We start from the raw sequence: 24,608 nt of genomic DNA, 5'->3' as shown, positions 1-24,608 counted from the left end.
CAAAAAGGACGGGTTGCACTTGGATCCCAGAGGAGCCAATATTCTGGCGGGGAGGTTTGCTGAGGCTACTGGGGAGAGTTTAAACTAGAATTGTTGAACCAAACTGAAGAGACTGGGGAAGAGGCGGTTGGCTCACAAAGAGAGAAAGTGTTTAGACAGTGCAAGAGGGAGGATAGGCAGGTGATGGAGAAGGGATGCGCTCAGACCGGAAGTTTGAGATGCATCCATTTTAACGCAAGGAGTGTTGTGAACAAAGCGAATGAGCTTAGAGCGTGGATCAGTACTTGGAGATATGATGTGGTGACCATTACAGAGACTTGGATGGCTCAGGGACAGGAATGGTTACTTCAAGTGCCGGGTTTTAGATGCTTCAGAAAGGACAGGGGGGAGGCAAAAGAGGTGGGGGCGTGGCACTGTTGATCAGAGATAGTGTCACGGCTGCAGAAAAGGTAGACGTCATGGAGGGATTGTCTACGGAGTCTCTGTGGGTGGAGGTTAGGAACAGGAAGGGGTCAGTAACTTTACTGGGTGTTTTTTATAGGCCACCCAATAGTAACAGGGATATCGAGGAGCAGATAGGGAAACAGATCCTGGAAAGGTGTAATAATAACAGAGTTGTCGTGACAGGAGATTTTAATTTCCCAAATATCAACTGGCATCTCCCTAGAACAAGGGGTTTAGATGGGGTGGAGTTTGTTAGGTGTGTTCAGGAAGGTTTCTTGACACAATATGTAGATAAGCCTACAAGAGGAGAGACTGTACTTGATTTGGTATTGCAAAATGAACCTGGTCAGGTGTCAGATCTCTCAGTGGGAGAGCATTTTGGAGATAGTGATCATAATTCTATCTCCTTTACAGTAGCATTGAAAAGAGAAAGGAACAGGCAAGTTAGAAAAGTGTTTAATTGGAGTAAGGGGAATTATGAAGCTATCAGGCAGGAAATTGGAAGCTGAAATTGGAAACAGATGTTCTCAAGGAAAAGTACGGAAAAAATGTGGCAAATGTTCAGGGGATATTTTTGTGGAGTTCTGCATAGGTACGTTCCAATGAGACAGGGAAATTATGGTAGGGTACAGGAACTGTGGTGTATGAAAGTTGTAATAAATCTAGTCAAGAAGAAAAGAAAATCTTACAAAAGTTCAGAGAGCTAGGTAATGCTAGAGATCTAGAAGATTATAAGGCTAATAGGAACAAGCTTAAGAAGGAAATTAGGAGAGCCAGAAGGGGCCATGAGAAGGCCTTGGCAGGCAGGATTAAGGAAGACCCTAAGGCATTCTACGAGTATGTGAAGAGCAAGAGGATAAGACGTGAAAGAATAGGACCTATCAAGTGTGACAGTGGGAAAGTATGTATGGAACCGGAGGAAATAGCAGAGGTACTTAATGAATACTTCACTTCAGTATTCACTATGGAAAAGGATCTTGGCGATTGTAGTGATGACTTGCAGCAGACTGAAAAGCTTGAGTATGTAGATATTAAGAAAGAGGATGTGCTGGAGCTTTTGGAAAGCATCAAGTTGGGTATGTTGTCAGGACCAGATGACATGTACCCCAAGCTACTGTGGGAGGCAAGGGAGGAGATTGCTGAGCTTCTGGCAATGATCTTTGCATCATTAATGGACACAGGAGAGTTTCCGGAGAATTGTAGGGTTGTGGATGTTGTTCCTTTATTCAAGAAAGGGAGTAGAGATAGCCCAGGAAATTATAGACCAGTGAGTCTTCCATCAGTGGTTGGTAAGTTGATGGAGAAGATTCTGAGAGGCAGGATTTATGAACATTTGGAGAGGCATAACATGATTAGGAATAGTCAGCATGGCTTTGTCAAAGGCAGGTCGTGCCTTACGAGCCAGATTGAATTTTTTGAGGATGTGACTAAACACATTGATGAAGGAAGAGCAGTAGATGTAGTGTATATGGATTTCAGCAAGGCATTTGATAAGGTACCCCATGCGAGACTTATTGAGAAAGTAAAAAGGATCCAAGGGGACCTTGCTTTGTGGATTCAGAATTGGCTTGCCCACAGAAGGCAAAGAGTGGTTAGAGATGGGTCATATTCTGCATGGAGGTTGGTGACCAGTGGTGTGCCTCTGGGATCTGTTCTGGGATCCTTACTCCTTGTGATTTTTATAAGTGACCTGGATGAGGAAGTGGAGGGATGTTTTAGTAAGTTTGCTGATGACACAAAGGTTGGAGGTGTTGTGGATAGTGTGAAGGGCTGTCAGAGGTTACAGTGGGACATTGATAGGATGCAAAGCTGTGCTCAGAAGTGGCAGATGGAGTTCAACCCAGATAAGTGTGAAGTGGTTCATTTTGGTAGGTCAAATATGATGGTAGAACAAAGAATTAATGGTAAGACTCTTGGCAGTGTGGAGGATCAGAGGGATCTTGGGGTCCAAGTCCATAGGACACTCAAAGCAGCTGCGCAGGTTGACTCTGTGGTTAAGAAGGCATACGGTGTATTGGCCTTCATCAATCGTGGAATTGAATTTAGGAGCCGAGAGGTAATGTTGCAGCTATACCGGACCCTGGTCAGACCCCACTTGGAGCACTGTGCTCAGTTCTGGTCGCCTCACTACAGGAAGGATGTGGAAACCATAGAAAGGGTGCAGAGGAGATTTACAAGGATATTGCCTAAATTGGGGAGCATGCCTTATGAGAATAGATTGAGTGAACTCGGCCTTTTCTCCTTACAGCGACGGAGGATGAGAGGTGACCTGATAGAGGTGTATAAGATGATGAGAGGCATTGATCGTGTGGATAGTCAGAGGTTTTTTCCCAGGGCTGAAATGGTTGCCACAAGAGGACACAGGTTTAAGGTGCTGGGGAGTAGGTACAGAGGAGATGTCAGTGGTAAGTTTTTTTACTCAGAGAGTGGTGAGTGTGTGGAATGGACTGCTGGCAACGATGGTGGAGTTGGATACAATAGGGTCTTTTAAGAGACTTTTGGATAGGTACATGGAGCTTAGAAAAATAGAGGGCTATAAATAAGCCCAGTAATTTCTAAGGTAGGAACATGTTTGGCACAACTTTGCAGGCCGAAGGGCCTGTATTCTGTTGCAGGTTTTCTATGTTTCTAAATCAATGTATTGGCTACAGGAGATGGGATGTCAAAGTTGAAGTTGTATATGGCATTGCTGAGACCTAATTCAGAGTATTGTATGCATTGTTAGTCATCTACCTGCAGGAAAGATATAAATCAGGTTGAAAGAGTGCAGAGAAAATTTACAAGGATGTTTCTGCGTCTGTCGGACCTGAGTTATAAGGAAAGATTCAATAAGTTAGGATTGTATTCTTTAGAACGTAGAAGATTGAGAGGAGCTTTGATAGAGGTATACAAAATTATGAGGGGTTTCGATAGAGTAAATGCAAGCAGGCCTTTTCCACTGGGTCTACTACCAGAAATCATAGGTTAATGGTGAAAGGTGAAAAGTTTAAGAGGAATGTGAGGGGAAACCTCATCACTCAGAGGGTCATGAGAGTGTGGAATCAGCTGCCAGCACATGTTGTGCTTGCGAGCTCGATTTCAATGTTTACGAAAGGTTTCGATTGGAACATGGAAGGTCGGGGTCTGGAGGGCTATGATCGCTGTGCAGGTCGTTGGGAGTAGGCAGTTTAAATCATTTCAGCATGGACTAGATAGTCCAAAAGGCCTATTTCTCTGACTCTATGACTCTAAGTAGGATTAACATTGTGATCAAAATTGTACATAATCATATTGTGTATACCTGCAACATCAGATCCCAATTCCTGTACTCAATTTTTTGATTCACTAGGTCAGCATACCAAATAGAGCGCGTATAAAAAGTATTCACCCCGCCTTGAAAGTTTTCATGTTTTATTGTTTTACAACATTGAATCACAGTGGATTTAATTTGGCTTTTTTGACACTGATCAACAGAAAAAGATCCTTGTGTCAAAATGAAAATATATCTGTTCAAAGTGATTTAAAATATAAGGCACAAAATAATTGATTGCAGAAGTATTCACCCCCCCCCTTTAATATGACACCCCAAATCAGCAGTGGTGCAGCCAATTGGTTTTCAAAGTCACATAATTAGTTAAATGGAGATCACCTACATGAAGTCAAGGTGTTTGAATTGATTGTAGTAAAACGGCACCTGTATCTGGAAGGTGCAACTGCTGGTGAGTCAGTATCCTGGCAAAAACTACATCATGAAGATAAAACAACACTCCAGGCAACTCTGCGAAAAGCACGTCAAGAGATGGATACAAGAAAGTTTCCAAGCCACTGAATTTACCGTTGGAGTACAGTTAAGTCAATCAACAAGAAATGGAAAGAATATGGCACAGCTGTAAATCTGCTGAGAGCAGGCCGTCCTCAAAATCAGAGAGGCAGTGTAAGAAGGGGACTAGTGAGGAAGATACTAAGAAACCTATGATAACTCTGGAGGAGTTACAAGGTTCAGTGGCTGAGATGGGAGAGACTGTACATACTACTGTTGCCCGGGTGCTTCATCAGTCGTAGCTTTATGGGAGAGTGACAAAGAGAAAAGCCACTGTTGGAAAAAAAACTCGCATGAAATCTCAGCTGGAGTTTGCCAGAGGGCATGTAGGAAACTCTGAAGTCAGATGGAAGCACAGTTTATGGTCTGATAAAACTAAAATTGAGCTTTTTGGCCATCAGACTAAACACTGTTTGGTGTAAGCTAAACGTTGCATATCATCAAAAGCACACCATCCCACTGTGAAGCATGGTAGTGGCTGCATCTTGCCTGTGGGGATGCTTCACTACAGCAGGCCCTGGAAGGCTTGTGAAGGTAAAGGGTAAAATGAACGCAGCACGATACAGGGAAATCCGAGAGGCACACCTGATGCAGTCTGCAAGAGGACCGTGACTTTGAAAAGATTTTTTTCCATCAAGACAATGACCTTGGAATTGACTTGATGGGGGTGAGTAATTATGCAATCAATTATTTTGTGTTTAATAATTATAATAAATTTTTGTAATAAATAATTGTAAAAAAATTAGATAAATTTGTAGATACTTGTTTTCACTTTTACACGAAAGAGTCTTTTCTGTTGATCAGTGTCAAAAAAGCCAAATTAAATCAACTGTGATTCATGTTGTAAGAGAAAAGAAAAATGAAGACTTCCAAGCGAGGGTGGGGAGGTGAATACTTCCTAGTGTACCTTTGTCTTCGCTGATACTTCATATGTAGTCCAAGACATCATCACTCATTTCTGGTATTTGTTTAGCATGCATCAGTTTCCCACATCACCCATCTCCTGTGGCGCCATTACAGCGACAGCCTTGCTGATTTTCCCACATCTCCTGTGGCTCCATTACAGCGACAGCCTTGCTGATTTTCCCACATCTCCTGTGGCTCCATTACAGCGACAGCCTTGCTGATTTTCCCACATCTCCTGTGGCTCCATTACAGCGACAGCCTTGCTGATTTTCCCACATCTCCTGTGGCTCCATTACAGCGACAGCCTTGCTGATTTTCCCACATCTCCTGTGGCTCCATTACAGCGACAGCCTTGCTGATTTTAACTGGACCTATTCACCCCAGCCATCTTTTACTCACAATATATCTACTGAATCTTGGGATTTTCCTTAAACCGATATGCCCTTTTTTATTGTTTTTCTTCCTCATTTTCCTTTTCTGTATTCCTCCACTTACTTTTTTAATATATTGAGGGATTTGCTTGTCGTTGTTCGTGTGCATTGTATGATTGTCCTGTTTACCGACCAGAGCCTCAGTATCTCTTGGGGAGTCCTAAATCGCAACACTTGCCACTTACCTTAGCAGGCAAGTGCTGCCCCTGTACTCTTGCTATCAAAAGCCTCTAACTTACCAATCGTAATTTTATCATCAAATAACTTATCAATCGGTGCAAGATCCTGCCGAGTGGCTCCAAAATTGGTTATGCCCCAGTTTAGGAGTTCAACCCGTGGACTAGTTCTATCTTTCTCCAGAAGTACAGTATTTCAACAACACACACTTCAGTCACTTGACCTATCTCAAGAGTAGGTCCAGTGTTGGGCCCTTACTTTCTTGGACACATTGAATAAATTCCAACCTGCACCATAGGTGGTCAGGACAATATTTGGGAAGTTACTAGACTACTAGACAGGTATATGGAGGAATTTAAGGTGGAGGGTTATATGGGAGGCAGTGTTTGAGGGTCGGCACAACATTGTGGGCCAAAGGGTCTGTAATGTGCTGTACTATTCTATGTTCTAAAGATCTCCACACAGCTACATCTGTAATTCCTGCTGATTGTTGGGGTCTTATCACAACAGTCCCAACAATTTGACCATCTCTTTCTTACTTCTGTGGTCACACTGGATGGTCCCCAGGAATTTCTTCTCAAAGTACAGTTGTTATATTCTCCCTCAGAGAAGGAGCCCCTACACCCTTACTTGTACCTCTGTCATGTACCTCTCGCATAAATATCCTAGAACATTACTGCTGTTGACTTTGTACATTGAGTGATAATCTGATGTTGACTAGTCTACACTACAATCATGATTACAAAAAGCTTTTCTCAGATGACATTGTCACTGACAAGTTTTCATATCTTTCACACTTTTCACATTTTGTAGTATTAACCCTGATCTCTAACATACTAATGATATGTTTCCAAAGTTTTTCTAGAGTCTCCCAAAGGTTACAATCACTTTGGCAGATGGATTACAGTAAAGACTATTATATGATAATACACTTTAGTAGAAGGACTAGAGACATCAACTAATTTCTAAATGAGGAGTAAATTCAGACATTGAAGATGCAAATAGACTTGAGAGTCCCAGTGTCCAAAGGTTAACTTACAATTTGAGTTGGTTATAATGGAGGCATATGCAATTTTAGCATCATTTTTAAGAAGGCTAGAATATCCAATCAAGGATGTAATGCTGAGAATTTATAAAGCATTTGGAGTATTGTGAGAAATTTTGGGCCCCTTATCTAATTTGCTGGCATTGGAGAGGATACAGAGGAGGTTCACAAGAAAGATTCCAGGAATGAAAGGGGAAATGGGTGGGCTTGTACTTGCTGGAGCTTTAGAAGAGTGAGGGGGTGGGATATCAATGAAACCTATCAAATACTGAAAAGCCCAGACAGAGTGGATGTGGGGAAATCTAGGATCAGAGGGCAGAGTCTCAGAACAAAAGGACTTTCATTTAGAACAGAGATGAGAAGGAAGTTTTTTAGCCAGAGGGTGGTGAATCTGTGAAATTCATTGGCACAGGTGACTGTGGAGGCCAGGGCAATAGGCATTTTTAGAGCCTAGATTCATATATTCTTGATTAGTAAGGGCATCAAAGGTTACAAGGAGAATGCAGCTGGGACGGAAAATAAGCCGGCCCAGATCAAATAGTAGAGCAGACTTAAAGGGCCAAATGACCTAATTATGCTCATGTATCTTATGGGATTCCACCTGCAATCCTTCTAAACTGGCATCTTTGGACAGTGCACTTTCCGAGTAAACCTTAATCTCCTTTACTGCAGGGAAGAGAAACCCAGCCTATACAGAATATCCTCAAATGCTTTTTCCTGTGCAACATCCTGGTTAAACTCTTCTGGATTCTCTCCAGTTCAATCAGGTTCTTGCTGTTGGGATGACCAGAAAAGGTCACAGTACTCCTGCAACACACATCAAAGTTGCTGGTGAATGCAGCAGGCCAGGCAGCATCTCTAGGAAGAGGTACAGTCGACATTTCGGGCCGAGACCCTTCGTCAGGACTAACTGAAGGAAGAGATAGTAAGAGATTAGAAAGTGGGAGGGGGAGGGGGAGATCCAAAATGATAGGAGAAGACAGGAGGGGGAGGGATGGAGCCAAGAGCTGGACAGGTGATTGGCAAAGGGGATATGAGAGGATCATGGGACAGGAGGTCCAGGGAGAAGGAAAAGGGGGAGGGGGGGAGAAAAAACCCAGAGGATGGGCAAGGGGTATAGTCAGAGGGACAGAGGGAGAAAAAGGAGAGAGAGAAAAAGAATGTGTGTATATAAATAAATAACGGATGGGGTACGAGGGGGAGGTGGGGCATTAGCGGAAGTTAGAGAAGTCAATGTTCATGCCATCAGGTTGGAGGCTACCCAGACGGAATATAAGGTGTTGTTCCTCCAACCTGAGTGTGGCTTCATCTTTACAGTAGAGGAGGCTGTGGATTGACATATCAGAATGGGAATAGGATGTGGAATTAAAATGTGTGGTCACTGGGAGATCCTGCTTTCTCTGGCGGACAGAGCGTAGGTGATCAGCAAAACGATCTCCCAGTCTGCGTCGGGTCTCACGAATGGGATGTGGAATTAAAATGTGTGGCCACAGGGAGATCCTGCTTTCTCTGGCAGACAGTGTAGGTGTTCAGCAAAATGATCTCCCAGTCCTTATATTGAGCTCAGAATAGAGGGATTCCTTTCAGAACAGAGATGAAGAGGAACTTCTTTAGCCAGAGAGTAGAAATATAGAAACATAGAAAACCTACAGCACAATACAGGCCCCTCGGCCCACAAAGCTGTGCCAAACACAGATATCCCACCTCTCCCGGAAGATCCGGGAGTCTCCCGTATATCGATAGTGGCTCCCTGATGCCCGGAAATTATATACAATATCCCGGAAATAGATTTTTTTGAGAGGGAGAGGGAGAGCAAGCATCCTGATTGGTCTCCCTTCGTGCTGAGAGTGGTCCCCAAACACCGGGCCGTGAAGAAACAATATGATTTGGCGATATGAAACGATATGAGTCATTTGCACCTTTCCTCATTTCCTGTCACGCACTGTTGAACTGGAACGCACGCGAGGTCATTACCCGCGCATCATCCATGTCAGCGCGGGAAGGGGATCAACTCCTTGAGCTTGTAAATGACGTCGGGCTGAAAAGTTTGTTTTACATAACATCTCTGCCGGCATTCTGGATCAAAGTCAAGGCTAAATATCCTGAGATAACCACGAAAGCACTGAAAACGTTGCTTCCATTTCCAACATCATATCACTGCGAAGCGGAGTTTTCTGCAATGAATGCAATGAAAACTCTAAATTGCGGAATAGACTGGACACAAGGAACCTCCTTCGAGTATCGCTGTCTCCCATCACCCCTCGATGGGACTGTCTTGTTGCAGGAAAACAAGCCCAGGGCTCCCACTGATTCAGCGATATTGGTGTGTTGCAATGATTTTATATGTTCATACGGGGAAAATATGTGCTGTGTGTTTAATATCCAAACGTTACTTAAAATGTTATGATGCTATTGACTTATCACCTATATTCCGGTCTTGATTAACAACCCCCCCGGTCGGCCGGTCCGCAAGAATATTGTCAATATTAAGCCGGTGTGTGCTGCAAAAAACATTGGGGACCCCTGCTAAGTAGACCTATCAGTTTTCTCTGTGGGCGGGCTTTACGGTCGACCTCAAAAATAATGACAGTGTTGCTCGCTGCACTGTTTGCAACAGTGACTTTTCTATTGCCCATGGTGGGTTAAAATGTAAAAGACATGTTGAGGTGAGTTTAACAGGTGTCATTACAGCATAGCTAACGTTATTTAAACTAGCTGGCTAGCTGCTAAGGAGCTACGTTATTAATGTCCTACGTGATGAGGCCAAACTCCCTGTAGACTTGCTTAAAGTTGTAATAGAATAAACATGATAATATAATATAATATAAGCACATATTTTAATGTCACATTTGCTGCATGTACCCAACTCGGTTTACAGATTAGACAAAATCACTAAACAAAGTATTACATACACCCTTGGAGGTCGACGGGTGGGGGTGGGGTAGGGGATATGGTGTTGCAGAGAGTGGGGTGATACCTCCCTGAAATGGTGGTGATACCTCCCTGAAATGAATTTTTGCAGGGTGGGATGTCTGCAAACATGTGCCTAGCGTAGAAATTATCTAGGGTTACCCATAGCCCTCTATTTTTCTAAGCTCCATGTACCTACTCAGGAGTCTCTTAAAAGACCCTATTGTATCTGCCTCCACCACAGTCGCTGGCAGCCCATACCCTTCATGCCCTGACCAATCAAGAATCTATCAAGAAGGCAGGAGATTGGGGCTGAGAGGGGAAAATGGATCAGACATGGTTAAATGGTGGAGCAGACTCGATGGGCCAAATAGCCTAATTCTGCTTCTTTATCTTGCGGTCTAATGCCTAATGCTTTTTCACAAAATCATTAAACACAGAAACAGAACCTTTGAACCCACCTCGTCCACACCAACCATGAATCTTCTCAGTGCTAATTTTGTTTGCCTGCATCAGACCCAAACAGCGTTCTATGCCTTTCTATCCAAGTACCTGCTACCAGACTCCAGTGTCTGAAAAATCTTGTGTCTCTGTCCTAAGCTTTCTTTATCTTTGCATGAGTGAACTACGTTTCCTATATATATGATTTGTTTATCAATGAACAGACATTTCTTTAAATTCTGCCAAAGATTAACAGCAATCCCATATTAATCGGAGTTCCCAATCTACTCCACTTCCTACTTGTGTTATGTGCTTTATTTTAGCATGACTCTAGTTCCTGACTTGGTTGTCTGTCCACTAAATGGTGAGATTTTTTTCATATTTTATTATCCTGGGACTACAGAACCAAAGGAGAAAACTTTTCATGTAAATAATTTGTAATGGATTCATCAGTATTGTACACATTTCCTTTCATTGTATTTTCTTCTTTACCAGATTTTTTAGTGGTGTTCAGAGTTATCTCGGGGATTGTCATTATTCTGCTGTTAGCGATGACTGGCTACATTGCTTTCCTCTACCTCAGTCCTTACAGGGAAGAAGTTAGTTCATTTCTGGTCATTAAACGTAAGTTTAAGCTTTACAATACTAATCCTTACATTTTGATTTTCATTCATTTTGAAAAGGGAAAGGAAAGTGGACCCAGAACTAACCTTTGAAAAATCCTAATGTTAACCACCTTTCAATCCTCTACCATTCTCTTTTCTGCATTGATTTGATTGTGTATAAATAATGTCTCTTTTCTTTAACCCCATGAATATCTAAGTTTTACATCAACATATTGCTTTTCAAATACCTTCTTAAATTCAACATGTATAGATATTGTACTACTTTTGTTAAGAAGGAGGGAGGCAAAAGGCAGAAAATTATATGCTAGTTAGCCTGACTTCAGTGGTTGGAAAGATGTTGGAATCCGTTATTAATGATGAGGTTTTGAGGTACTTGAAGGCACCTGACGAAATAGGCCAAAGTCAGCATGGTTTCCTCCAGGGGAAATCTTGCCTGACAAACTATTGGCATTCTTGGAGGAAATATCAGATAGGATAGAGAAAGGATAAATGGTGAATAATAAGTATACTGCCCTGGATACTGTTGGCGGGGACGACCGACCAGGGGTGAGCCATGGTGGCAGGGACTCTGGCACTGAGTCTGACCCTGTGGTGCAGGAGGGTGGGACGGAGAAGAGGAGAGCTGTCGTCATTGGAGACTCTATAGTCAGGGGAGCAGACAGGAGATTTTGTGGACGTGAGAAGGACACCCGCATGGTTTGTTGCCTCCCGGGTGCCAGGGTCCGGGATGTCTCTGATCAGGTGTACGACATCCAGGTATGAGAGGGAAAGCAACCAGAAGTCGTGATGCATGTTGGGACCAACGACATAGGCAGGAAGAGGGATGAGGTCCTGAAGTGTGAGTTTCGGGAACTAGGCAGAAGGCTGAAGAACAGGACCTCAAGGGTGGCGTTCTTGGGATTGCTGCCAGTGCTACGTGACAGTGATGGTAAGAATTGGAGGAGATGGCAGTTGAATGCGTGGCTGAGGAGTTGATGCAGGGGGCAGGGTTTTAGATTTTTTGATCATTGGGATCTCTTCTGGGGAAGGTGGGACCTGTACAGATTGGATGAGTTGCACCTGAACTCGAGGGGGAGCAATATCCTTGCAGGTAGGTTTGCTAGCATGGTTCGTGAGGGTTTAAACTAATTTGCAAGGGGGTTGGGACCCAGAGCGATAGAGCAGTGTACATGTGTGTACTTCAATGCAAGAAGCATCAGGAACAAAGGTGATGAACTGAGAGCTTGGATACATACATGGAATTATGATGTGGCCAATACAGAGACTTGGCTGGTACCAGGGCAGGAATGGATTCTCAATATTCCTGGATTTCAGTGCTTTAAAAGGGATAGAGAGGGGGGGAAAGGGGAGGGGGGTGGCATTACTGGTTAGGGATACTATTACAGCTACAGAAAGGGTGGGTAATGTAGCAGGATCCTCTTTTGAGTCAGTATGGGTAGAAGTCAGGAACAGGAAGGGAACAGTTACTCTATTGGGGGTATTCTATAGGCCCCCTGGTAGCAGCAGAGATACAGAGGAGCAGATTGGGAGGCAGATTTTGGAAAGGTGCAAAAATACCAGGGTTGCTATCATGGGTGACTTTAACTTCCCTAATATTGATTGGCACCTGATTAGTTCCAAGGGTTTCAACGGGGCAGAGTTTAAGTGTGTATAACTACAACTGGCAGAATATAGTATTAATGGTAAGACTCTTGGCAGTGTGGAGGATCAGAGGGATCTTGGAGTCCGAGTCCATAGGACGCTCAAAGCAACTGCACAGGTTGACTCTGTGGTTAAGAAGGCATACAGTGTATTGGCCTTCATCAATCATGGAATTGAATTTAGGAGCTGAGAGGTAATGTTTCAGCTATATAGGTCCCTGGTCAGACCCCACTTGGAGTACTGTACTCAGTTCTGGTCGCCTCACTACAGGAAGGATGTGGAAACCATAGAAAGGGTGCAGAGGAGATTTACAAGGATGTTGCCTGGATTGGGGAGCATGCCTTATGAAAACAGATTGAATGAACTCGGCCTTTTCTCTTTGGAGCAATGCAGGATGAGAGATGACCTGATAGAGGTGTATAAGGTGATGAGATGCATTGATCATGTGGATAGTCAGAGGCTTTTTCCCAGGGCTGAAATGGTTGCCACAAGAGGACACAGGTTTAAGGTGCTGGGGAGTAGGTACAGAGGAGATGTCTGGGGTAAATTTTTTACTCAGAGAGTGGTGAGTGCGTGGAATGGGCTGCCGGCAACGGTGGTGGAGGCGGATACGATAGGGTCTTTTAAGACACTTTTGGATAGGTACATGGAGCTTCGTAAAATAGAGGGCTATGAGTAAGCCTAGCAGTTTCTAAGGTAAGGACATGTTCGGCATAACTTTGTGGGCCAATGGGTCTTTATTGTGCTGTCGGTTTTCTATGTTTGTGTTTTTTTTTCCTCATCTCTGGAATCAACCTGGTGAACCTCTTCTGTACCACCTCCAAAGCTAGTTTGTCCTTCCTCAAGTAAGGAGACGAGAACTGCCCACCGTACTCCAGGTATGGCCTCCCCAGTGCCCTGTACAGCTGCAGCACAACCTCCCTGCTCTTGAATTCAACGCCTCTAGCAATGAAAGTCAACGTTTCATTTGCCTTCTTAACAGCCTGCTGCACCTGCAAACCAACTTTTTGTGATTCATGCACATGTACTCCCAAGTCCCTCTGCACAGCAGCATGCTGCAATTTTTTTTAACCATTTAAATGATAATCTGATCTTGCATTTTTCCTTCCAAAGTGGATAACCTCGCACTTACCAGCATTGTATTCCATCTGCTGGACCCTTACTCACTCACTTAACCCATCTATATCTCTCTATCTATCTATGACTCTCAATATTTTCTGCATAATGTTCTTTTCCACTCAATTTAATATCATCAGCAAACTTGGGTATACTACACTTGGCCCCCTGTTCCAGATTGTTAATGTATATTGTGAACAGTATAATGTATATTGTGAACAGTTGCGGGCCCAGCATCAACCCCTGTGGCACACCACTCACCACCAATTGCCAAACAGAGTAACACCCATGTATCCCAGCTCTCTGCTTTCTATTAGTTAACCAATCCTCTATCCATGCTAATACATCACCCCCAACTCAATGCATCCTTATCTTATGGATAAGTTTCTTTTTTGGTGGCATCTTATTGAATGCCTTCTGGAAATCCAAATAAATAATGTCCATCTGGTTTTAGATTATAAAACACTGGTTTTAGATTAAACTATTGCACCCTCCATTTGTAACAGAAATTCAATCCTACTGTGATCTAAGAGGTTCCCTAACTACAAGATCACCTCATTTTACCTGTCTCACTGTACAGGACCAGATCTAAGATAGCACGTTCCCTTGTGGGTTCAGTAACGTGTCACAGCTCCCGTACTCAAATCATTGATTTATGAAAGCCAATGTTGCAGAAACTTTCTTTATGACCCTATCTAGTACTAGAAAGTTTTTGACTCCTATAGAATTTTCTCTATTTCTGCATCAATTTGACCTAAAATGTAATCAGATCTTCACTTAAATCCTAAATTTAGATTCTTGGTGTCATCATTAAATTTGCTCTTCCAGTTAACCACATTATCATGCAAATCCGTGAAATACATGACACACAACAAAGGAATAAGTGCCGCTCCCTGCGGCACTCCACCAGTGACAGACCTCCACTCAGTGAGGCAACTGTCTACTACCACCCACTGGCTTCTCTCACAAAGCCAGTGGTTAATCCAGTTTACTGTCTCAACTGAACGGCAAGGGACTGAATCTTCTTGGCCAAGCTCCCTTGCGGAACCTTGCCAAATGCTTTGCAGCTGGAGGAATTTGTGATTGGGGTGACTCTGGTCCCCAATGATCCTTCGGGCCCTTTTTGTACACCTGTCCTTGTAAATGTCCTGAATCATGGGAAGTTTTCAACTTCAGATGTGCTGGGCTGTCCGCACCACTCTGTAGAGCCCTGCGATTAAAGGAGGTATAGTTCCCATACCAGGCAGTGATGCAGCCAGTTAGGATGCTCTCAATTGTGCCCTTGTAGATGGTTCTTAGGATCTGGGGGCCCATACCAAACTTCCTCAACCGTTTGAAGTGAAAGAGGTGTTGTTGTGCCTTTTTCACCACACAGCTGGTGTGTACAGACCACGCCAGGTCCTCGGGTGATGTGGATGCCCTCTCAACCCCAGAACTATTGACGTCAATAGGGGTTAGCCCGTCTCCATTCCTCCTGTAACCCACAACCGGCTCCTTTGTTTTTGTGACTTGACACCACTGTGTTAGAGAGATGACTTCTTCCCTGTAGGCCAACTCATTATTGTTTGAGATAAGGCCAATCGATGTAGTGTCGTCAGCAAATTTAATTAACAGATTGGAGCTGTGGGTGGTGACACAGTCATAGGTATACAGGGAGTAAACGAGCGACTCGGTACACAACCCTGAGGGGCTCCTGTATTGAGAGTCAGAGGATTGGAGATGAGGGAGACCACTCTTACCACCTGCTAGTGATCTGACAGAAAGTCCAGAATCCAGCTGGGGTCTCTGAGCTTCCTGTTGAGCCTGGATGGAACTATGGTGTTGAATGCTGAAATGTAGTCCAAGAACAGCATTCTCACATAAGCATCCTTCTCCAGATGTGTAACAACGGTATGTAGAGAAGTGACTATTGCGTCGTTTGTTGATTGGTTGTGTCGGTAGGCAAATTGTAGGGGGTCCAGTGTGGGTGGTAGCGTGCTGCAGATGTAGTCCTCGACCAGCCTGTCAAAACATTTGCTTATTATTGAGGTGAGTGCGACAGGACACCAGCCATTCAGGCATGTTACCTTGGTCTTTTTTGATTTTGGGGACAATGGTGGGTAATTTGAAACAGGAGGGCACTCTACACTGGGAGGGGGGAGATTTAAAGAAATCAGTTGATGTTTCAGGCCAAGACTCTTCGGCAGGTCTGGAGAAAAAGGCGGAGGTGTAGATTCAAAAGGAGGGGGAGGGGAGAGAGAAACACAAGGTGATGGGTGAAACCAGGAGGGGGGAGAGATGAAGTAAGTAGCTGGAAGTTGATTGGTGGAAGAGATGTAGATCTGATAGGTGGGGATAGATGGCCATGGAAGAAAGAAAAGGGGAGGAACACCAGAGGGATATGAAGAGCAGGCAAGGAAATGAGGTGAGAGAGGGGAAAGGGGATGGGGACTGGTGAAGAAAAGGGCGGAGGTGGGGAGCATTACCAGACATTACCAGAAGTTTGAGAAATCCATGTTCATGCCATCAGGTTGGAGGCTACCCAGATGGAATATAAGGAGGTGTTCCTCCAACCTAAATCAATATTTCTATCATTGACAAACAATGTGAAAAGTAGCTGTCCTAATACTGATCCCTGAGGAACACCACTAGTCACTGGCAGCCAATCAGAAAAGGCCCTTTTTATTTCCATTTGCTGCCTCCTGCCTGTCAGCCATTCCACTATCCATGACAGTATCTTTCCTGTAATTCTATAGGATGTTATCTCATAGAATAGTCTCATGTGGCACCTTATCAAATGCCTTCTGAAAAACAAAGTAAGTGCCATCCGCTGCCTCTCCTTTGTCTACCCTGCTTTTTGCTGCCTTGAAGAACTCTAACAGATTTGTCAGGCAAGATTTCCCTTTTACAGAAACCATGCTAATGTTGACCTATTTTATCATTAGTCTTCAAGTACCTTGAAACCTCATCATTAATAATGGACTCCAGCACTTTCCCAACTACTGAGGTTAGGCTAACTGGCCTATAATTTCCTTTCTTTTGCCTTCCTCCCTTCTTAAAGAGCGGAGTGACATTTTCAGTCTTCTAATCCTCTGGGACTGTGCCAGAATCAAGTGATACTTGAAAGATCATGACCAATGCATCCATTATCTCTTCAGCAACCTCTCTCAGGACTCTGGGGATGTAGTCCATCTGGCACAGGTGACTTATCCACCTTAAGACCTTTGAGTTTGCCCAGCATTTTTTTTCTTCATAGTAACAGCGGCACACACTCCTGCTCTGACACTCACAGACCTCTGGCACACTGCCGACATCTTCCACAGTGAAGACAGATGCAAAGTACCCATGAAGTTCATCTGCCATTTCTTGGTCTCCCATTACTACCTCACCAGCATAATTTTCCAGTGGTTCAATGTCAACTCTCACCTCCTTTTACTCTCTATATAACTGAAAAATCTTTTGGTATCCTGCTTTATATTATTGCCTAGTCTGCCTTCATATTTCATCTTTTCCTTTATAGCTTTTTTAGTTGCCTTTTGTTGGATTTTAAAAGCTTCCCAATCATCAACTTCCCACTCACTTTTGCTACCTTTATATGCCCTTTCCTTGGCTTTTATGCCTTTTGCTGGCTACTGATGCCTACCCCTGTCATTTGAGAACAGCTTTCTCTGTGGGTTATATCTGTCCGGTATCTTGTGAACTATTCCCAGAAACTTCAGCCATCTCTGCTCTCCAGTCACCAGTCTCCTCCTCCAATCCACGTGTTGATTATGTCACTTTAGCAAATTATCCTGTGTTTCTTCCATACAGCTTCTTTTAACAGTTTTGAAACTTTGATACACTGACAGGTGAGCGTTACATTATGCTTGGATCTGGAGTATTCAATGTAATAATTTCACCTCTACCAATTTATGGAGCAACTGAAAATAGTGAGTATTACAACAGAACTTAAAATAGATTTGAAACCTTCCTATATGTGATTGGTAATTTTTTAAAAAACCCTATGAATATTTGATTGAGATAATAGTTTGCGCCAAGTCCTATTCCTTCAGATAAGTAGCGATTGTGTTGTAAGATTGTTGTAATGTCCACTGAACCTTTTAAGTCATTTGTTTTTAAAAAGTTCTAGACCACACAACTAAGGGGAAAACTAAAAGACAAAAAATGCCAGAAATATGCAGCTGGAAAGAGGAAAGACAGTTATTGATGCTTTGGGTGTAAACCCTTCATCAGAATTGAAATGTCCTTAATCTGTCCTTTTTTTTCCATGGGTGCTAACTGGCCTGCCATTTCAGCATTTTCTGCTTTCTGCCTTAGAAGTAAAATGAGTTTTAAAGTCAAGGGAGAGTGTGCAGGATTTTATACACAAACCACACATTGAGAATCTTTCACCTGTTAAGGCCTGGTCCTTTTCTTAACTTCCTGAAGTGATTTTCTTGGGTGTGGTCCCAATTCCTCCTGGAACTGTCTTTGGTAAATCAGTCATTGAACGGAATTCTTTTCCTGCAAAATCTGCCATTTGCAGATTTTGGGCTTCAGTTTCAGTTTGATATTTCTCCATTGCACCCGTTGAATTTGGTTAGTTTCAAGGAAGCTTGATGGAAAATTGGTAAAGTAACACTATCCCCTCGCCTTTCCATGACCAAGGAGAGGTTAATGGGGTCATTCAAAACTCGGAATTCCATTGACAGGAGTTCAGCATTGCCCCTGGAGCATGGATCAATGGGTTTTGCACCTCTCCTCCTGTTGAGGAAATAATACAGGTTGACCACAATTTTTCAGCACCCTTGGTTCCTGAGCCTTGCTGGATTAACGTTTTTGCCGGATTAAAAGAGGTCACGCAATAATAATGGCAAAACTGGACTGTAGAATTTTGAAAAGGATTATTAATTAAACAAAAATTAATGTAAATTTATCAATTGCTGTGCCTACAAAGAATGTTGCTTCTAGGTTATCTTTCTAAACATTTTATCCAGGCAAAGTTGTTTCATGTGTTTTGATCTCTCCTGGTATAATTTTTCTTGGATCAAATAAAAATTCATTAACTATTTTTGCATCATGCAGGTATGTTTCTCTAACCCTTAGAGTTTTTGGGTGATTTAATCAATCAACTTTTCAATAGTAAATCTCAGTTTCATAGAACATAGAAATCTACAGCACATTACAGGCCCTTCAGCCCACAATGTTGTGCTGACCATGTAACCTATTCTAGAAACTACCTAGAATTTCCCTACCACATAGCCCTCTATTTTTCTAAGCTCCATGAACCTATCTCAGAGATTCTTAAAAGCCCCTATTATATCCACCTCTACCACCTTTGCTGGCAGTGCGTTCCATGCACCCACGACTCCGTGTGGAAAAATTTACCCCTGACATCCCACTGTACCTGCTTCCAAGCACCTTAAAAGTATGCCCCTCATGTTAGCCATTTCAACCCTAGGGAAAAGCCTCTAGCTATCCACATGATCAATGCCTCTCATCATCTTGTACACCTCTATCAGATCATCTGTCATCTTCCATCACTCCCAGGAGAAAAGGCCAAGTTCACTCAACCTATTCTCAGAAGGCATTCTCCCCAATCCAGGCAACATCCTTGTAAATCTCCTCTGCACTCTCTATAGTTTCCACATCCTTCCTGTAGTGAGGTGACCAGAACTGAACATAGTACTCTAAATGGGGTCCAGCCAAGGTCTTGTGCAGCTTTAACATTATTTCACAGCTCTTGAACTCAATCCCACGGATGATGAAGGCCAACACATCATAAACCTTCTTAACCACACAGTAAACCCACACAGCTGCTTTGAGTGTCCTATGGTCTCAGACCCCAAGATCTCTGATCCTCCACAGTGCCAAGAGTCTTGCCATTAATCTATATTCTGTCTTCAAATTTGACCTACCAGAATGAACCACATCACACTTGTCTGGGTTGAACTCCATCTCCACTTATCACCCCAGTTTTGCATCCTGTTGATGTCCTGCTGTAACCTCTAATAACCCTCCAGACTATCCACAACACCCCCAACCTTTGTGTCATCAGCAAATTTACTAACCCATCCCTCCACTTCCTCATCCAGGTCATTTATAAAAATCACGAAGAGTAGGGGTCCCAGAACAGATCCCTGTCACTGACCTCCATGCAGAATATGACCCATCTACAACCACTCTTTTTCTTCTGTGAGTAAGCCAGTTCTGGATCCACAAAGTAATGTCCCCTTGGATCCCATGCCTCCTTACTTTCTCAATAAGCCTTGCATGGGGTACCTTATTAAATGTTTGCTGATATCCATATACACTACATCCACAGCTCTACCTTCATCAGTGTGTTTAGTCACATCCTCAAAAAATTCAATCAGGCTCATAAGGCATGACCTGCCTTTCACAAAGCCACACTCACTATTCCTAATCATATAATGCCTCTCCAAATGTGCCTAAGTCCTGCATCTCAGGATCTTCTCCAACAACTTGCCCACTACTGAAATAAGACTCTCTGTTCTATAATTTCCTGGTTGTTCTTGAACAAAGGAACAACATTTGCAATCCTCAAATCCTCTAGTACTTCTCCCATATCTCCTCCGACTCCATGCACACGTTTCACTATCGCATCTGATTGGTCCTATTTTCACACAGCTCATCCTCTTGCTCTTCACATACTTGTAGCTTGCCTTGGGGTTTTCCTTAATCCTACTCTCAAAGTCCTTTTCATGGGCCCCTCTGGCTGTCCTAATTTCATTCTTAAACTCCTTCCTGGCAACCCTGCAATTTTCTAGAGCTCTAACAGTATCTAGTTTCTTGAACCTTTTGTAAGCTTTTCTTTTCTTCGTAACTAGATTTTCTACATCCTTTGTACACCATAGTTCTTTTACCCTACCATCCTTTCTTTGCCTCAATGGAACATACCTGTGGAGAACACCATGCAAATGTTCCCTGAGCATTTGCCACATTTCTGCCATGCATTTCCCTGAGAACATCTGCTTCCAATTTAAGCTCCCAGGCTCCTGCCTAATAGCATCATATTTTCCCCTCCCCCATTAAACGTTCTTCCAAATTGTTTGCTCCTATCCCTCTCCAGTGCTATGGGAAAGGAGATAGAATCGTGATCACTATGTCCAAAATGCTCTCCCACTGAGAGACCTGACACCTGACCAGGTCCATTTCCCAATACCAGATCAAGTACAGCCTCTCCTCTTGGAGGCTTATCTACATACTGTGCCAGGAAACCTTCTTGAACACACCTAACAAATCCCACAGGTCACACCTACCCCAGAAGAGGTCCCAATGATCCAGAAATCCGAATCCCTGTCCCCTGCTCCAATCCCTCAGCCATGCATTTATCCTCCGCCTCATTCTATTCCTATACTCACTGGCACATGGCACAGGCAGTAATCAGGAGATTACTACCTTTTGAGGTCCTGCTTCTTAGCTTCCATTCTATCTCCCTGTATTCTGTTTTCCGGACCTCCTCCTTTGCTCTGTCGATGTCGTTGGTACCAATATGTACCACGACCTCTGGCTGCTCACCCTCTCATTTCACAATATTGTGGACGCAATCAGAGACTTCACGAACCCTGGCATCTGGGAGGCAAAACTACCATCCGTGTTTCTTTTTTTGCACCCACAGAATTGTCTGTCTGTCACCCCAACTATAGAGTCCCCTATTACTACTGCCATCCTCCTCCATTCCCTACCTTTCCGAGCCACAGGGTCGGACTCGGTGTCAGAGGCACAGCCGCCGTTGCTTACCCCAGCTAGGTCATCTCCCTCCCTCCCCACCCCACCACCCCAAACCATATTCAAAATGGAGTACTTATTGTTAAGAGGGACGACCACAAGGGTACTCTCCACTAGCTGATGCTATCCCTTCCCTCTCCTGACAGTCGTCCATTTATCTGTCTACTGTAGCTCTGGTCTATCACCTCCTCACTTTCCCTAACAAGCCGAACTCATCGAGCTGCAGCTCTATTTCCCTAACACAGTCTCTAAGGAGCTGCAGCTCAATGCACCTGGTGATGATGTGGCCTTCAGAGTGGTGGGAGTCTCCCGGATATCCCACATCTGACATCCAGAACAGGAAACTGGCCTTGCAGTCATACCCACTATTCTTGTGTTGAGGGGGAAAAAAGAGATGTGAAAGTAACTTGCCTCCTTACCTCACCTCGGTCTGTCCTCGCTGAAGCCTCGATGAGCCAAAGCCCTACTACTCTGACTCACACTCCTTCAGTGTCCACTCCACTGGGCAGTGTCTCCCTTTTATGCTGGAACCTTCTCAGCGTCCATACGCGATGACAAGCTGCTGCATCTGAGAACCTCTGTCATCAAATCACTGCTGCCATCTTCATCACTTGCAGTGTTTTATCAGCACTCAGAACACTACCTATAATTTCTGAGTCTGTAAGGAGACGCACGACAGTTGTTTTGTCATCCACTCACATAGATTATGTCTTTGAAAGCAGCTCCTGTAACACTTCTTGCATACACATGAACAACTACATTCTCCTTTGGTACACAAAATCCTGTAAAATCGTCATCAAGCTTTTCTTCGAGTGCATTACTGAACATCAAGCCAGGCCTCAACTTACACCAGCCATTCTTTAGTGTTGGAGGTTCTGCCTTCTCCCACCCTCAAGCAATGAACCAAAGAACATCCTTCATGTTAAGTTCTTTAATAAATGTCTATACAGCATTGTCAGCATTCTCCTCATCTAACAGGCATTTCATGAAATGTGAACGATACTTGGCCTCGTAATTTCATCCAAATTAAAACCTCCAGTTTCCAGAAAATTGGTGGTCAACCTGTGATGTGAGAATTTCCAATAAGCATAATTGGAATTAAGAGTTTTCCAAAAGCAATGCATCACAAGGTTTACTAGTGAATTAAAAACCTTGCTTAGTTCCAGGTCTTGCATCATATATCTGGACAGAATCACACCAAGCACCTACGCTCCATTCATCAGAAAAAAACGGGATCTCCCAGTGGCTACCCACTTTAATTCTACTTCCCATTCCCATTCTGACATGTCAGTCAATGTCCTCCTCTACTGCCACAATGAGGCCACACTCAGGTTGGAGGAGCAACATCTTTATTTCTGTCTGGGTAGCCTCCAACCAGATGGATGAATATCAATTTCTTGAACTTCCAGTAATTACCCCCCTTCACCCTTCCCCTGTCCTGTTTCCCCCTCTCACTTGTTTGCTTACCTGTCCGTCACTCCCCTCTGGTTCCCCTCCTCCTCCCCTTTCTTCCTTGGTGTTCTACCCTCCCCTATCAGATTCCCCCTCCTCCAGCCCTTTATCTCTTTCACTAATCAACTTCCCAGGTCTTTACTTCAACCTGCCACCCCCTCTCCTGGTTTCACCTGTCACCTACCACCTTGTACTAGTTCCTCCCCTCCCCCACCTTCCTACTCTTCTTTTTCCAAGTTCTGATGAAGGGTTTGGCCCAAAATGTTGACTTTTTATTCCTTTCCATAGATGCTGCCTGGCCTGCTGAGTTCCTCCAGCATTTTGAAGGTGGATAAGACCCCAGAGTCTGATGGGATTTATCCCACGATAATAAGGGAAGCAAGAGAGGTGATTGCTGTGGCCTTGGATGTAATCTTTGTATCATCTTTAGCTTTAAACAAAATTCCAGAAGACTAGAGAATAGCCAATGTTATTCTAGTTTTTAAAATGGTTAACAGGAATAAACTGGGAAATTGTGGGTAGTGAGCCTTATTCAATGGTAGGGAAAGTACTATAGATGATTCTTAGGGACAGAATGTATCTGCATTTGGAAAAGCCTGAGAATTTTAGGGATGGTCAACATTGCTCTGTGCAGTCGAAGTCCTGTCTCACAAATTTGATTTGGATTTGTGAGGAAGTGATGAAGATGATTGATGCCAGTAGGACAGTGGATGTTGTTTGCATGGACTCTGGTAAAGGATTTGACAAGGTCCTTCATGGTAGGCTGGTCCAGAAGATTAAGTCATGTGGGATCCATGGTAAGTTGGTAAATAGATCGAACTTGGCTTGATTGTTGAAAAAGGTAGAGCTGGAGGCTATTTTTCAGTCTGTAGGTCTGTGTCCAGTTATTTTCTGCAAGGATCATTGAACCTAAAACATAAAACAGTACAGGAACAGGCCCTTCAGCCCACAATGCCTTGACTGAACATAACACTAAAGTAATCTGATTCTCTTCATTCCCTGCGTATTCCTATATCTGTCTAATAGCATCTTAAACACTAGTATTGTACCCCACTCCTGGTGGCCCATTCCAGACACCAACAAAAACCTCCTCCACACGTCTCCTTTGAACTTTTCATCCATCACCTTCAGTGCATGCCTTCTACTATTTGAGGTTTGTTCAGCCTCTCCCTGTGTGTTCATTTCCCATAATCCAGGCAGCATCTAGGTAAGCCTTTTCTGCATCCTGTTTAAAGCTTTCACATCCTTCCTGTAATGGGGCGATGAGAACTACAAACAATAGAGACAATAAAGTATTGCCTAACCGAAGTTTTAAATGCAGCAGCAGTAATATGACTTCCTTATTCTTGTACTCAAGGCATGAAAATGCCGGACGCAGGCCTCTCATGGTCTGAGTTGACGTTCCCTCCCCCAGTGCCCTGACCAATGAAGGCAGGTGTGACATAAGCTGCAATCTGATTAGGCTGGGACCTCTGCTGTTTGTAATATATATTAATGATCTGGATGAAAATCTAGGTGGTCTTGTTAGTAAGTTTCAATATGACATGAAAATTGAGTTGCAGATAGCAAGAAAAGGTAATGGAAGGGTATTGCAGGATGTAAGTGATTTGAAATTTGGGCATAGATAGAGCTGATGAAGTTAACTGGAAGCCAGTATCAGCTGTTGTATTTTGCTGTTAATTGCAGGACTCTTAGGAATGTTGTAATACAGGGAAATCTTGGGGTGAAATTCATAGCTCCCTGAAATGCAAATAGATAGAGTGCTTAAAAAATAGTATATGGAATAAAGATGAGAAATTGTGCAGATGCTGGATATCCAAAGCAACACGCACAACAAGCTGCAGGGACTCAGCAGGTCAGGCAGCATCTACGGAAATGAATAAAGAGTCGCCATTTTGGGCTGAGACCCTTCT

At 43.5% G+C, this 24,608-nt stretch overlaps 1 protein-coding gene across 1 annotated transcript in view; it reads left to right on the top strand.

The window, feature by feature from the left end:
* Positions 1-24,608, top strand: part of LOC140198334 (uncharacterized) — a 91,516-nt gene that overhangs the window by 48,764 nt on the left and 18,144 nt on the right. The window contains exons 6-7 of the mRNA XM_072259430.1: positions 10,649-10,777; positions 17,364-17,444. Of these exons, the coding sequence (XP_072115531.1) occupies positions 10,649-10,777; positions 17,364-17,444 (210 nt within the window). The remainder of the gene's footprint in view (positions 1-10,648; positions 10,778-17,363; positions 17,445-24,608) is intronic.

This window comes from Mobula birostris, chromosome 5 (genome assembly GCF_030028105.1).
Source record: "Mobula birostris isolate sMobBir1 chromosome 5, sMobBir1.hap1, whole genome shotgun sequence".
Lineage (NCBI taxonomy): Eukaryota > Metazoa > Chordata > Chondrichthyes > Myliobatiformes > Myliobatidae > Mobula > Mobula birostris.
Note: the sequence above shows the minus strand (reverse complement) of the source record. Positions and strands in the feature narration are given on the sequence as shown.